The sequence below is a fragment of the Trichechus manatus genome, unplaced genomic scaffold (genome assembly GCF_000243295.1).
Source record: "Trichechus manatus latirostris isolate Lorelei unplaced genomic scaffold, TriManLat1.0 scaffold00071, whole genome shotgun sequence".
NCBI lineage: Eukaryota > Metazoa > Chordata > Mammalia > Sirenia > Trichechidae > Trichechus > Trichechus manatus.
In genome coordinates, this window is record NW_004444007.1 from 12,286,657 (window position 1) to 12,301,552 (window position 14,896).

Below are 14,896 nucleotides of genomic sequence, written 5' to 3' on the forward strand. Positions count from 1 at the left end.
TTCACTTTCAGCAAGCAAGGTTGTGTCATCTGCATATCACAGGTTGTTAATGAGTCTTCCTCCAATCTTGATGCCACATTCTTCTTCATATAGTCTAGTTTTGCAGATTATTTGCTCAGCGTACAGATTGAATAGGTGTGGTGAAAGGATGCAACCCTGATGCACACCTTTCTTGATTTTAAACCATGCAGTATCCCCTTGTTCTGTTTGAGCGATTGCCTCTTCATCTATGTAGAGATTCGTCATGAGCGCAATTGAGTGTTCTGGAACTCTTATGCTTTGCAAAGCTACCCGTAATTTGTTATGATTCACACAGTCGAACGTCTTTTCATAGTCAATAAAACACAGATAAACATCTTTCTGGTAGTCTCTGCTTTCAGCCAAGATCCATCTGACATTAACAATGATATCTCATTCCATGTCCTTTTCTGAATCCAGCTTGAATTTCTGGCAGTTCTCTGTTGATGTACTGCTGCAACCATTTTTGAATTATCTTCAACAAAATTTTATTTGTGTGTGATATTGATGATACTGTTGGATAATTTCTGCATTTTGTTGGATCACTTTTCATTGGAATGGGCAAAAATATGGATCTTTTCTAGGTGGTTGGCCAGGTAACTGTCTTCCAAATTTCTTGGCAGAGATAAGTGAGTACCTCCAGTGCTGCATCAGTTTATTGAAACATTTCAATTGCATTCTGTCAATTCCTGGAGCCTTGTTTTTCACCAGTGCCTTCAGTGCAGCTGGACTTCTTCCTTCAGTATCATTGGTTCTTGATCATGCACTGCCTCCTGAAATGATTGAATGTTGACCAATTCTTTTCGGTACAGTGACTGTATTCCTTCTATCTTCTTTTGATGCTTCTTGATTTGTTCAATATTTTGCCCATAGAATCCTTCAGTATTGCAACTCGAAGCCTGAATTTTTTCTTCAGTTCTTTCAGCTTGAGAAATGTCAAGTATGTTCTTCCCTTTTGGGTTTCTAACTCCAGGTCTTTGCCCATTTCATTGTGATACTTTGTCTTTTCAAGCTGCCCTTTGAAATCTTCTGTTCAGTTCTTTTACGTCATCATTTCTTGAAGTCACTTTAGCTACTATATGTTCAAGAGCAAGTTTGAGAGTCTCTTCTGACACCCATTTTGGTCTATTCTTTCTTTCCTGTCTTTTTAATGAACTGTTGCTTTCTTCATGTATGATGTCCTTGATGTCATCCGACAACTCGTCTGGTCTTTGGTCATTAGTGTTCAATGCGTCCAATCTATTCTTGAGATGATCTCTAAATTCAGGTGGGATGTACTCAAGGTTGTATTTTGGCTCTCACGGACTTGCTTTAATTTTCTTCAGCTTCTACTTGAACTTGCATATGAGCAATTGATGGTCTGTTCTGCAGTCGGCCCCTGGTCTTCTTCTGACTGATGATATTGAGTTTCTCCATTGTCTCTTTCCACAGATGTAGTTGATTTAATTCCTGTGTATTCCATCCGGTGAGGTCCACATGTATAGTCACCATTTATGTTGTTGAAAAAAGGTATTTGCAATGAATAAGTCATTGGTCTTACAAAATTCTATTATGTGATCTCCAGCATCGTTTCTATCACCAAGGCCATATTTTCCAAGTTCTGATCTTTCTTCGTTTCCAACTTTTGCATTCTAATCACTAGTAATTATCAATGCATCTTGATTGTGTGCTTGATCAATTTCAGACTGCAGAAGTTGGTAAAAATTTTCAATTTCTTCATCTTTGGCCTTAGTGGTGGTTGTGTAAATTTGAATAATAGTTGTAATAACTGGTCTTTCTTGTAGGCTTTTGAGTATTATCCTATTACTAACAGCGTTGTACTTCATAATAGATATTGAAATGTTCTTTTTGATGATGAATGTGACACCATTCCTCTTCAAGTTGTCATTCCCAGCATTGTAGATCATATGATTGTCTGATTCAAAATGACCAATACCAGTCCAGTTCAGCTTGCTAATGCTTAGGTTATTGATGTTTATGCATTGCATTTAATTTTTGACAACGTTCATTTTTCCTAAATTCATACTTCGTACATTCCATGTTCCAATTAATAATATATGTTTGCAGCTGTTTCTTCTCATTTTGAGTCATACCACACCAGCAAATGAAGGTTCCAAAAGCTTTACTACATCTACGTCATTAAGGTTAACCCTAGTTTGAGGATGCAGCTCTTCCCCAGTCATATTTTGAGTCCCTTCCAACCTGAGGGGCTCATCTTCCTACACTATATCAGTGTTTCGCTGCTATTCATAAGGTTTCACTGGCCAATTTTTTTAGAAGTAGATCAACAGGTACTTCTTCCTAGTCTGTCTTAGTCTGGAAACTCCACTGAAACCTGTCCACCGTAGGTGACTCTGCTGGTATTTGAAATACTGGTGGCATAGCTTCCAGCATCACAGCAACACGCAAGCCACCACAGAGCGACAAACTGAAAGACGAGTGGTGGAAATAGATGTATAGAGAGATTTATTTCAAGGAAATGACTCACACAGTTGTGGAGGCTGGCAAATCCCAAATCTGTGGGTCTGGTGTCAGACTGGAGCTTTCTCCTGACTCACGTAGTTGCAGGGACTGATGAACCCAAAATCAGCAGCTCAGACAGTAGGCTGCTGGCTCACATCCCAAGAACCAGAGGTCAGAGGATGATGAGTCAGACGCAGGATCAAGAGAGGGTGAGCTTTGCCAGAATATCTATATATAATGGATGCAGGCCACATCCCCCAGGTAAGTCCCCTTTCAACTGATTGGCTGCTCACATCAGATCACAAAATGGAAAATGATTACATAATATTTGCCAAACCACTGAGAATCATGGCCTACGGCTTAGCCAAGTTGACACGTAACCTTCACCATCACAACCACCAAAAAAAAAAACCAAAAAACCCTGATGACTACGAATGTCACAAGTGCATACACTGTTGGTGAGCGTATAAAATGGAGTAGCCACTTTGGAAAACTGTTTGACAGTTTTGTGTTAAGTTCAATACACACCTGACCCATAAACCAGCAATTAGGATCAACTGAAGAGAAACGAAACATTCATTGAACACAAACCTGGAAACAAGTTAATGTTCATCATCAGGAGAATGGAGAAACAAATTGTGATACATTCACACAAAAGAATACTTCCCACCAATAAAAAAAATGATACACTGATACAACGTGGATGTGTCTAAAAAAAAACATTATGTTAAATGAAAGAAACCAGACAGAAAAGAGTACATACTGTATGACTGCATGCATTTAAAGTTCAAGAACAGACAAAATTAACCTATGATAGAAATTAGAACAATGGTTGCCTATGAGTGTGGGTGGGATCGACTGGAAGGTGCACAAGGGAAATTTCTGTGGTAATGCAAACGTTCTATATCTTGGTTAGAATGTTGGTTAAATGTGTATGTACGTTTACCAAAACTCATCAAAGCGCTTAAGATCAGTTCACTTCACTTTATGTAAATTTTACTTTAATTAAAATAAAAAATGAATGCATCTCAATTGGAAGTCAGTCTGGGGAAACCAAATGAAAGCAACTTAATTTGATTTATTTTTTTGGCAAGTGAAAATTTAAAAAATCTCTCATTTATTTAAATATTTCCTTTCTACCATCTATTTTGTACCTCTTTCCAATTTTGAGTAGCAGATCATGATTATTTTCACCTAAATAACTTCTGACCTTTGAGATAAAACCAAAACAACCGTGTTGCCGTCAAGTCAATTCCAACTCATAGTGACCTTAGAGGACAGGGTAGAACTGCCCCATAGAATTTCCAAGGAGCACCTGGTGGATTCGAACTGCCAGTCTTTTGGTTAGCAAACGTAGCTCTTAACCACTATGCAACCAGAGTTTCCATCCTTTGAGGTAGAGGAAAGAAGAGATGATACAGATTCACAGTTTTATAAATACACTAAGACCAAAGCAAGAGCTGCAAACAGGGGTTTGCACTTTCATTAGTTTGCAGCAAGAAGTGTTTAACTGTATAGAGTCACTATGAGTCCGAATGGTCTTGACAGTAACAGGTTTTTGGTTTGGTGTTTAATTACAGGCAGTTTATGGCTCTTCCAGCCTTCAAATGTTCCGTACTTAACCCCGCGAATATGGCCCCCGGACATCCTTTTAATTCAGTACTGAAGTCACTCCTGAAGTTCATCCTTCAGCCAAAAATTAGACAGGCTATAAAATGAACAATAACCACGTATACAAGACTAAATGGGGACACCACCGCAAAAGCAGACGAGAAGGCGGGAGGGGACAGGAAAACTGGACGAATGGAAATAGGGAACCCAAGGTTGAGAAGGGGAGAGTGTTGACATATGGCAGAGCTGGCAACCAATGTCACAAAGCAACTTGTGTATTAACTGTTTAATGAGAAGCTAATCTGCTCTATAAACTTTCACCTAAAGCACAATAAAAAAATAAAAACAAACAAAAATGTTCTCTTCTTAATAGGACCGTGCTTCCTGTGGGCTCAGCAGAATTGAGGATCAGAAGGATTGTACTGTGGATGACTGAAAAGCCAGAGTTCTTTCCCTACACCTTGACATTTTTAGAGCAGTACAGTGAACACTGTGAGAACCGGAACTCGACGGGACTGCCTTGTTTTTCCGGCTCTCGCAAGTTTTCTGCCTTTAACAGGGTGCAGTCTTACCACTTTTTTATTGCTCTCTATTAGTGGAAAATATTTGAGTTTTCCTTCTTTGACAGGTTTCCGCCTTACACAGGTTCTGGCTTTTGCAGGTTTTACTGCATTTAAAGTACTTGGGAGAATGCAATGCTGTCTAAAATGACCTGTTGGTTTATTTACTGTATTTAGCTTTTGGGTTTTAAATTTTGGTGCAGCTTTGTGAAATTATATATTGTAAATTATTGTGACCTCCTTCTTCCTTTTCCTTTTATAATACCCAGGTTCCGGAGGCATGCCTGACAGGATGTAGCGGTTTGTTCTTCTTGGTCTGAGAAATGTTGCCCCATCTGTGCTTCCTTGCTTCTGTGCCCAGTCTGCTCTTCGTATATCCCCAAAATGGTGTGGTTTAAGACACACTCTAAGCTGATATAGTCTCATTAATACAACAAAGAAAACCCTGCGCCCTAATGGGATTGCATCCACAGGTATAAGAGTTAGGGTTCCGACACATATTTTTGGGGGACACAATTCAATTCGTAACAACAGGGAAGGCTCAGATTTATCTAGAAGTAAGACTAGGGACTTATTAAATTATCTCTGGAAGTTGGATAGCTCTGTCCCATGATTTTGCAACTCTGTATTGTCTGTGGGTTAGCTGGGATTGATCTTTACCATCAGTCGTCAGTTGCCATATCCACCTTTCCCATCCTCAGGGGTTTAATTCAACATTAATGACAACATTAAAAAAAAAAAAATCGAACCAGTGGCTGTGGAGTTGGTTCTGACTCGTGGTGACCTCACGTGTGGCAGAGTAGAACTGTGCTCCACAGGGTTTTCAATGACTGATTTTTTGGAAGTAGATCAACAGGGCTTGTTTCCAGGGCACTGTTGGGTGGACTCAAACCTCCAACCTTTCGGTTAGCAGCTGAGCACATTAGCCATTGTGTCACTGAGGGACTCCAATGACAGCATTAGCCTAGGTAAAAAGTAATTAGGGAAACAAATCTTTATAAAATCAAAAATAATATGAGGGATCCAAAACCTAAATATATACATATATATATATATATATATAAAAACACCCCATTGCCATTGAGTCAATTCCGACTCATAGCAACCCTATAGGACAGAGTAGAACTGTCCCCATAGGGTTTCCAAGGACTGCCTGGTGTTAACCACTATGCCACCAGGGTTTCCAAACCCAAATACAATCGTGGTTTATTTCATATTTGTGTTCACATCATTCTCCCCACTCCTTTCCACTCACACAGCTTGATGCTTGACTGTCTTCTAAGCCCCTTGTACTGCTGTTGTCTATGACACCGGCAATGAGTTTTGCTGAAGGGAAAGCTTATTAACGTGACCAGTAAATTGAATAGTAAGGACAGCTTGTTTGCGGGACATCATTCTGAGTCTTAAGTCTGATGGAGTCAAAAAAACAATGGAATATTCCATCTACCCACTCCACCTGACTGTTTTGACTCCCCCTGCCCAGGGTCTGTTCCTCCCATGAGGGGTCAGAGCTGCCCGGCAGAGGCTGACCGAAATTGGAGAAATCCTGATTTTAGCTGTTTCAGAAGCGTGGCACAGTCTTTGCAGGATAATCAGAACCTAATTAAATATGGGGCAAAGGCTTAGAGTTGTTCCCGTTCTCCTCTATATTGGGCATGTCTGACTGTTGTTTTGGGGACTGTTGCTTTAACTACATTTCGACTGGTTCTTGGAACACTACCTCTGGTTAATTTGAATGAAAGTCTGTTTTTCAGGATGGAGTCAACTGACAGAATTTTCCATTGTTCATCCAATCTGGTGTAAATGGTTTGCCTGAGCTAGATATTTCTGGGCCCTGGTGGCACAGTGGTTAAGAGCTCGGCTGCTAAGCAAAAGGTCGGCGGTTCGAATCCACCAGCCGCTCCTTGGAAACCCTATGGGACAGTTCTACTCTGCCCTGTAGGGTTGCTATGAGTCGGAGTCGTGGGCTGGCAAGAGTTCTTTGTTTTTTTCCGGGGACGGGGGAGGTACAGTCCCGAAGAAATAACTGCTCTTGCTCCAATTAGAAAGTGATGACGCGGACAGCTAAATCAGTACTTGAAGCTTTTAATTTTTGTCACTGATACGTGAAACATACTTACACTGTCACAGAGGGAACAGCATTCAGCTGTGCTGGGTTTCCAACGCTTCCCAGCATTCGCATGATTAGCTTATTTTTTCCAGCACTGCTCTGTCATAACAACCCAGTCCTTTCCCTGCACCCCTGGCCCCTCGCGACGCTTTATTATGTTCATGCTGAAAGAAAAGGTGTCTGTTAATACTGTATCTCTTCATTTGGCTTCAGGGATTTCCCTTTGATTTGGAAAGAATAATCTTGCAAATTCCGCTATAAAATATACAAGAGAGAAAAGAAAGATTAAGCTCTAGGAATGTGCGTGGGTGTTGATGTTTCGTTCAAATAATGAGCTGAAGTGAGTTATTAGCATTGCTCATGTGAATGATCAATTATTGTCAATTGATCTGAATTATCAGCGGTGGTGTTCACCGTTGATTGACATGACATGGTTTAATTTGGTCTCCTTCCTTCTAGATATTACAACATGGTCAGTATACAACAGGTACCTCCAAGACACCATGAGCTCGTCCACATATCCTAGTTGCTCTTTCCCTGGTTCTGCCCAGAATGTTTATGGCGAGTAGCGAGCTATATATCTCCTCTTTGGCAGCCGTCCCTGGTTTCCTGTGGCATGGAATTGCCCACATTCACATATGCAAACAGAGGCTCACTCGAGTGTCACTGAAGGAGAGGAGGTGGAGCCGAAAGAGCTTTAAAAAGGAAAGGAGAGTCATTCCACTTTGCAAAAAGAGAAACTGCGTTTGGGGGAGGAACCATATCTCCATATCATATCTTCTTTCAGCCTCATCCAAGAGTCGTCGCTCGGGCTTTCTATCAATTCTTCCCTTTCTTTTGCCTCCCTAGCCTTTGCCTCACTGCTCTGCCTGTCACACTGAAGTCTGCTGCAGACCTGCAGACTTTCCCTGTTAAATTCTGCTAAATTTGACATAAGGGTGTCAGGTATTTCTTACTGGCTCCAGTAAACGCAGATAAAGAAATTTCTCTTGGAGTATCCCTTTCAGGCTGCATTTGGAAGCTGTCTTGAGTTGCAAGAGAAGGAAGCTGGAGGGTAAGAGCAAAACAGAAGAGTAAAAAGATGCCCCAAGGCCTAAGGCCAACCTCGGTGGGCAAGCTTGGGGTCAGACACACTCACTTGGCCCGGGCCCTTCTCTAGCAAAGTCAACTTACTTTCTATGGAAAGGTCAAACCCGTCAAGATGCTGCAGCTCTTCTTTATTGTTCTGTTGTCAGTAGTCTTTCCGTTCAGTTTTGTTAGCCTCTCAGCTTTGCAGCACTGGAACTGTCCTACGGGCCCTCCTGCAGGAAATGGGGATCCTACTTGTGTGGGTAAGTAATCAAATGAAAATCAACGCACGTCCTCCTGGGCGCTGCCGTCACATACCTACTCATTCTGTCTTATATACTTTGGCATTTTTTTCTGACTTGTTTTTGGACGTATATATTTGCTTAAATTTCGTTCACTGAGTAGTGTTTATTTTACCAGCAGTTAGAGCTCATTTGCTACCAACTATAAAAAAGTATGGCTCTCAAACTGTTCTTTTGTGTGTAAATATGCCTCATTTTTACTAGTTGAGCCTTTCCCTCAAGCATCAGTCTGTATTCTGACGTGAGGGGTGACTAAACCCTTAGTGGATTCCTCTTAGTCGATTAGCTTTATAGTGGAAACATGTTTTGTTTATTTATTGTTTTGCAACTGTCTGCGTTTAAGCCATAAAGGGGACGGGGTAGGGAATCCTTTTTTTTTTGTAACTTTGTGTAAGAGCTCAGAAGGCATTAATGTCAGTAAAAAAACTCAAGGGAATTGTGAACAAACATGATCCTATTGTTGTGAGTTTTAACCTAAGTTTAAAGTTAACCCCACTCCCCTGCCTCTCTGGCTGTTTCCGAATCTCTGACTCGGAGCTAGGGTTTTAGTAACAGGTGCACTGTGGAACTTGGACAGATGTTAAGAAATGGCAGTGGGTAAATAAGCAACACTTCCCCTCTAGATTAAATGCAATTTTTAATCCGGGGAAGACGAGAGTTTCCCTGAATGCAAGTGACAGTCCTGCCTTGAGACCTTTTCTGAGAAACCTATCTCTCCTCTTTCTTCTCTCACTCACTGCTGATTTATTTAATCCATGCATAGGTCTCCAAGTGTCGCTCAGACAAGGCATCCATTTCATCCGTTAGAGAGTGTGAGCCGCCCTGACCTTCCCCTTCTTGTCTTTCTTCCTCGTCACAGAGTGACACAGAATGGGAGAAACATTTCAAACCCATGCTGCCCACTTAAGGGTTGAGTTACATTGGAATATCACTGGAAGCATAATAAACAATAATACTTGCCTTTCAACATTGTTGTGGGGATCATGTAACAGGTGAAACAGGCCACCTAGCAGAGTAGCCAGCAGATGTGGTTGTTGTTAGGTGCTGTCGAGTAGATTTTTGACTCAGAGGGACACCATGTGACAGAGAAAAACTGCTCCATAAGGTTTTCTAGATTGTAAACTGTACAGAAAAGATCATTGAGTCTTTCTTTCCAAGTGCTGCTGGGTGGGTTCAAACCACCAATCTTTCGGTTAGCAGCTGGACTCAACGACTGTCCTCTTAGGCTCCATGTCTTGCCTAAGTCTCTGCTCAAATCATACCATGAGGTGCCTTATTGGAAGAGTGCAGTAATGTGGCAGAGACCCCATGGAGTTAGAATGTCTGGATGCCACTGTGTGACTCTGCCTCTTTGCTCCCTTGTTCCTTGCAGGTCACTGGTTTAAACCCCCTGCTTGACACTCCACGTCTCAAGTTAGCTGAGAAATGCCTCGGGCACACCCTACCATCCCCTGCATTTCAGAATATAGTATTTCTTCCTCTTCTCTAAATAGATATGATTCCATAGTCTATTTTCCCCCATTTAAATTCTTCTTGCCTTATTTCTTGCCCTTGGCATTGAAACAGATCACCTGTGCTGCCAGCCTGATCCAGCAGCAAGGATACTTGGTGGTCTGAGAAAATTCAGATAAATTGATGCAAGGTTGTTACTCCTGTGACTGCTCGCTGGATAAAACAAGTGAAGCAACACAGAATTAGGCTTTCTTTCCATTCCTTCGTTTTAAACTTGACTGAGTATTCTGTTAACTTCTATCTGAGCTACCGTAGGGAGGAAAGCAGTAAAGAAAACTGCTGGCAAGTGGCTTCTGAATTTTCAAGCCTATTGGCCCTGGAGAAGAAATATCATTGAGACAAGAAGTGTTCTGCTTACTGTCTGTACCTGCAGTATTTATAAGAGAAAGAAGTACAGGCTAAGTTCAGAGGGCTGGCTGCAGGAGGAATCCTGGGGCACTGAGTTGGCTGGTTGTGTAGATCACTTTTTACTGTAAACAGTGAAATGACTGATTTCAGCACTGGCTAAGGCTTGGTCAGCTTCCCAGTCATGTGCAAACCAGAGTAATTCCGTGATCAAGATCTTGTTTGTTTTTTCAGCCAAGGTCATGCCAAAAAAAAAAAAAAATTTTTTTTTTTTTTACATCTAACTACAAAGAAATTACAAGAATGATCTTTTATGCATAGCATGTGAATGAAACCCATTGTCGTTGAGTTGGTTCTGACTCATAGCGACCCTACAGGACAGAGTAAAACTGCCCCATAGGGTTTCCAAGGAGTGGCTGGTGGATTAGAACTGCTGACTTTTGGTTAGCAGCCAAGCTCTTAACCACTGCACCATCCCTAAATATACAGTAGTTTGTGGTCTTTGAGGGGTAGTATAGCTTAGAGATTGTTATTGAAGACTGACTACTCGTAGTGACTCCATGCACAATGAGATTGAATTGTGATGATCCATAGCATTTCCATTAGCTGACTTTCCAAAGTAGATTGCCAGGCCTTTCTTCCTAGTTTCTCTTAGCCTGGATGCTTCACTGAAACCTGTTGAGCATCATAGCAACACGCAAGCCTCCAATGACAGAGTGGTGGCTGTGCTTGAGGTTCATTGAACGGGAATTGAATCCAGGTCTCCATGTGTTGTTCTGTGCTGTCAAGTCAATTACGACTCATAGTGACCCTATACGACAAGGCAGAGCTACCCCACAGAGTTTCCCAGGCTGTAATCTTTACAGGAGCAGATCGTCAGGTCTTTTCTCCCGTGGAGCCGCTGGTGGGTTTGAAGCCCGGACTTTTCGGTTAGCAGCCCAGCGCTTAACTATTGTGTCACCAGGGGTCCTGCATGAAATGGGTAAATTCTACCACTAAACCACTGCTGCCCTCTAGCTTAGTGGTAAAGACTTCAAATTTTGGAGCCAGACTGCCTGGCTAGGTTCAAATCCCAACACAGCTGCTTGTGAACCACGTATTTGACTTTCCTTGCTGTAACATAATTACACCCTCCTTCCAGATTTGTTGTCAGGATTATTGGATGTATTTGTTTTTAATCCTGGCTGCACGTTAGAATCACCAATGTCCAGGTTACCGCTCTCATCAATCCGGATCAGTCTTTTCTGGAGGTGGATGCAGGCTTCATTTTTTCCTTTTTATTTTAAGTTCCCTTGGTGATTCTAACGGTCAGCCTGGATTGAAAACCACGAAGTTAATACGTGTAAAGTGCATAAAACAGAGTCTGGCACGTAGCAAGCACTCAGTAAATGTTAGCTGCTGTTATAGTTGTTTTAAAGTTATTATTATTAATAATGTTAGTAGTAGTAGTTTCAAATGTGGTTTGGTTTTCTCTATTGCTCATTTTTTCTACACATGGAAAAATATACTATATTGAAAAACCTGATGACAATTTTGTGGTGCATTGGTTAAGCGCACAGCTGCTAACTGAAAGGTTGGTGGTTCTCACCCACCCAGTGGCTCCAGGGGAGAAAGACCTGGCCATCTTCTTCCATAAAGACTACAGGCTAGGAAACCCTATGGGGCAGTTCTACTCTGTCCTATAGGGTCGCTATGAGTCAGGAATCGACTTGATGGCAAGGGGTTTGGTTTTTTTTTTAAAAGATAGTTTTACATCATTAAAAATTATGGTCAAAATATTTTCAACACATACAATTTGTATTTTTGTAACCAGAAGCAATGCTTATTAGAATTCAGAAACATCCCCAGACAATGTGATAACTCAGAATAGAAGCTACTCCCGAAGTCCACCTCTCAGCCAAAAATTAGACTGGCCTATAAAACAAACAACAACACACATGGAGAACGTGCTTCTTAGTTCAGTCAAGTGTATGAGACCAAATGGGCAACCCCTGCCCAAAAGCAAAGACGAGAGCAGGAAGGGACAGGAAAACTGGACCAACGGACACAGAGAACCCAGGGTGGAAAGGGAAAAGGGGAGAGTGCTGACACATTGCAGGGATTGCAACTAATGTCACAAAACAAGTTTTTGAATGAAAAACTAATTCGTGCTGTAAACTTTCACCTAAAACACAGTAAAATTTTTAAAAAATCTTTAATAGATAAATATAAAGGAAAATAACAATGAGCTACCTATTTCACCCATTAGATTGGCAGAAATTAAAAATTTAATAACATTCAATGCTTTTGAGAGGGTGGGGAAATTGGTACTCTCATACATTTTTGGTAGAACTGTGAATTGCTATGAATAATAATTGTAGAAGTTAATAGGGCAGTGTCTAATAAAAATTAAAATATGCAAAAAATACAAAAACATATCGAACTGATTTGAGCCAGTACCATTACAAATCTGCAACCTCGCTGGTTGTCTTTTATGACATCAGCTGATAGAAAATTCCATTCAGTGCCAAACTGAATCGATTTGTTAGATTTCTTAGCAGAAGGGTAATAATTTTATTTAAACAGCCATGGCAAAAACATGCTACTTGAAAGTGATAGTGATTATTTAAATTTTTTTGCCTATTTTTTCTTCATGTTTGGGACCCATTTCTCTAAGATTTTAAAGCTCTCAGGGACATACAAAGGGTTGCTAAATTAGTTCTTTAAATGAATTTACATTTTTAGACTAGTTTGGGGTTGTCCAGATTTTTGACATTTCATTTAGAAGTTGGAAGGTGGGAATAATTTCCTTGTGTATAGAGTAGAGCAAGTGATCGATTGTGTGCCATCCAAAAAAGTAAATTGGCTAGTAATTTGGTTCAAGTCAATTCAAAACCATAACCTTATAATTTACAAATTTGCCTTTATGAAAATGCACTTGAAACAATTCCATGTTTAATATGATTGGCTGGAGTTTTTAGACCCATAGTCTCCAGGCTCTGTTCCATCTGTAGGGGGAAAAAGGGCATATGCTCCCAATACATGTTTTTTATTTATCAATTGTTGTTAGTTGCTGTTGAGTTGGCTCCAACTTATGGTGACCTTGTGAAACATTGCCTGGTCCTGCCTTATTCTCACAATTGAGTCCATTGTTGTGGCCACTGTCTATTTTGAGTGCCTTCCAACCTAGAGGGCTCATTTTCCAGCACTATATCAGACAATATTCTCTTGTGATCAGAGTTTTATTAGAGTAGTTCTGTGTTCCACAGGGTTTTCATTGGCTAAATTTTGCAGGTAGATTCCCAGGTCTTTCCTCCTAGTCTGTCTTAGTCTGGAATCTCTGCTGAAACCTTCCTGCATGAGTGACACTGCTGGTATTTGAGAAACAAGTGGTATAGCTTCCAGCATCACAGCAACACACAAGCCACCACAGTATGACAAACTAACAGATGGGTAGTGAATTTATCAATTACATACACGTTACGTGTACTAAGGAGTCCCTGGGTGGTGCAAACTGTTAGCGTGCTTGGCTGCTAACCGAAAGGTAAGAGGCTTGAGTCTACCCACAGGTGCCTCGGCAGTAAGACCTGGAGATCTACTTCAAAAAAATCAGCCATTGAAAACCCTGTCAAGCATAGTTCTCCTCCGACAAACACATGGTCACCATGAGCTGGAATCGACTCAATGGCAACTGGTTAATGTGTGCTAATATCATGAACATTATAAAACACATAGTATTTCTAGTATTTTTTTTCCCACACAACAATGAATCATCTTACACAATTTCTAAATAGTACACATCCTACTTGGGAGATTTTGTTCCAAAGAAATAGTAAAGTGGTGGGAAAAAAAAATGCTTTACCATTCCTCACTATTGGCTCAGCTCCTCTCTCTTAAATGCAAAAAGATAAGGAAAAATTACTAGATTTTTTTTTTCACAGTGAATAACTTCTCTCTGTGCATAATGGTCAAAATAAAAATGCAATAATGTGTAGGGTTGCTAGATTAAATAATTACATACTTTTTAAAGTATGTCTCAAAATATTGCACGGGAAATACGCTAAAATATTTTAAATTTTTAAATCTGAAATTCAAATTTAACTGGGCATCCTGTATTATTATGTGCTAAATCTGGCAACCTTAATAACGCGTTGTATTTATTTTGGTTAATAGGTTACATCCATATTTGCATAATAGTGATACTATTGTTGGTAAAGGCTCATAACGTCATGAATTTTTCTTTTGTTTTAATACACCTCTTTTTAGCTTGTCTTATGACCACAGAAACACCCCAATGATCTACTTAGATTTTTTTGTTTGCTTTGTTTTTTACTGAATTTTAAAATGGGGCCCCTTACGAACAGTAAGAGCGTGGAAAACCTACCATTCTTAGCCATTTATCTAGTTTTAGGGTTATTGTGTAGTTATGTGACATATCAGTAGTAAGAACTTTAAGAAAATATAGAAGTTTGCACTCTGGAGGTCATTCCACAGGAGAACATCCTATAATAAATTAATTTTTTTCAAAATAGTTTTGAATTCCAAGATAGTTTTTTAGGAAATTCTGCATGAACCGTGGAGATAAGCATAACTAGAGTTGTAGATTGCTGTTTCAAACTCTTTTGTATTCTTCATGTGGGAGATATACTACCTTCTGCTGTATCGAAAGGTAGAAAATGACCCAGATAACGTGTGCCTTGAGAGAGTACTGGGGACTCCATAGAAGAATTACAGGCAATTACACATCCAAAAAGAAGAAAGGGCCATAATCAAAACATTAACCCTACAATTGGAACAAGTAGAAAGACAGCAGCAAAAGAAGCCCTGGGGCACCAGAAGAAAGGAAATAATAAGAATTAGGGAAGAATTAAATGAAATAGAGAATAGAAAAACAATTGAAAGAGTTAACAAGACCAAAAGCTGGTTCT

The 14,896-nt window shown here is 40.3% G+C and overlaps 1 protein-coding gene across 1 annotated transcript in view; it reads left to right on the top strand.

Moving 5' to 3' along the window:
- The first annotated feature begins 7,541 nt into the window (after window positions 1–7,541).
- The window catches only part of EGF (epidermal growth factor), a 127,019-nt gene continuing 119,664 nt past the window's right edge, over window positions 7,542–14,896 (top strand). The window contains exon 1 of the mRNA XM_023734804.1: window positions 7,542–8,093. Coding sequence (XP_023590572.1) covers window positions 7,964–8,093 — 130 coding nt within the window. The 5' untranslated portion in view covers window positions 7,542–7,963. The remainder of the gene's footprint in view (window positions 8,094–14,896) is intronic.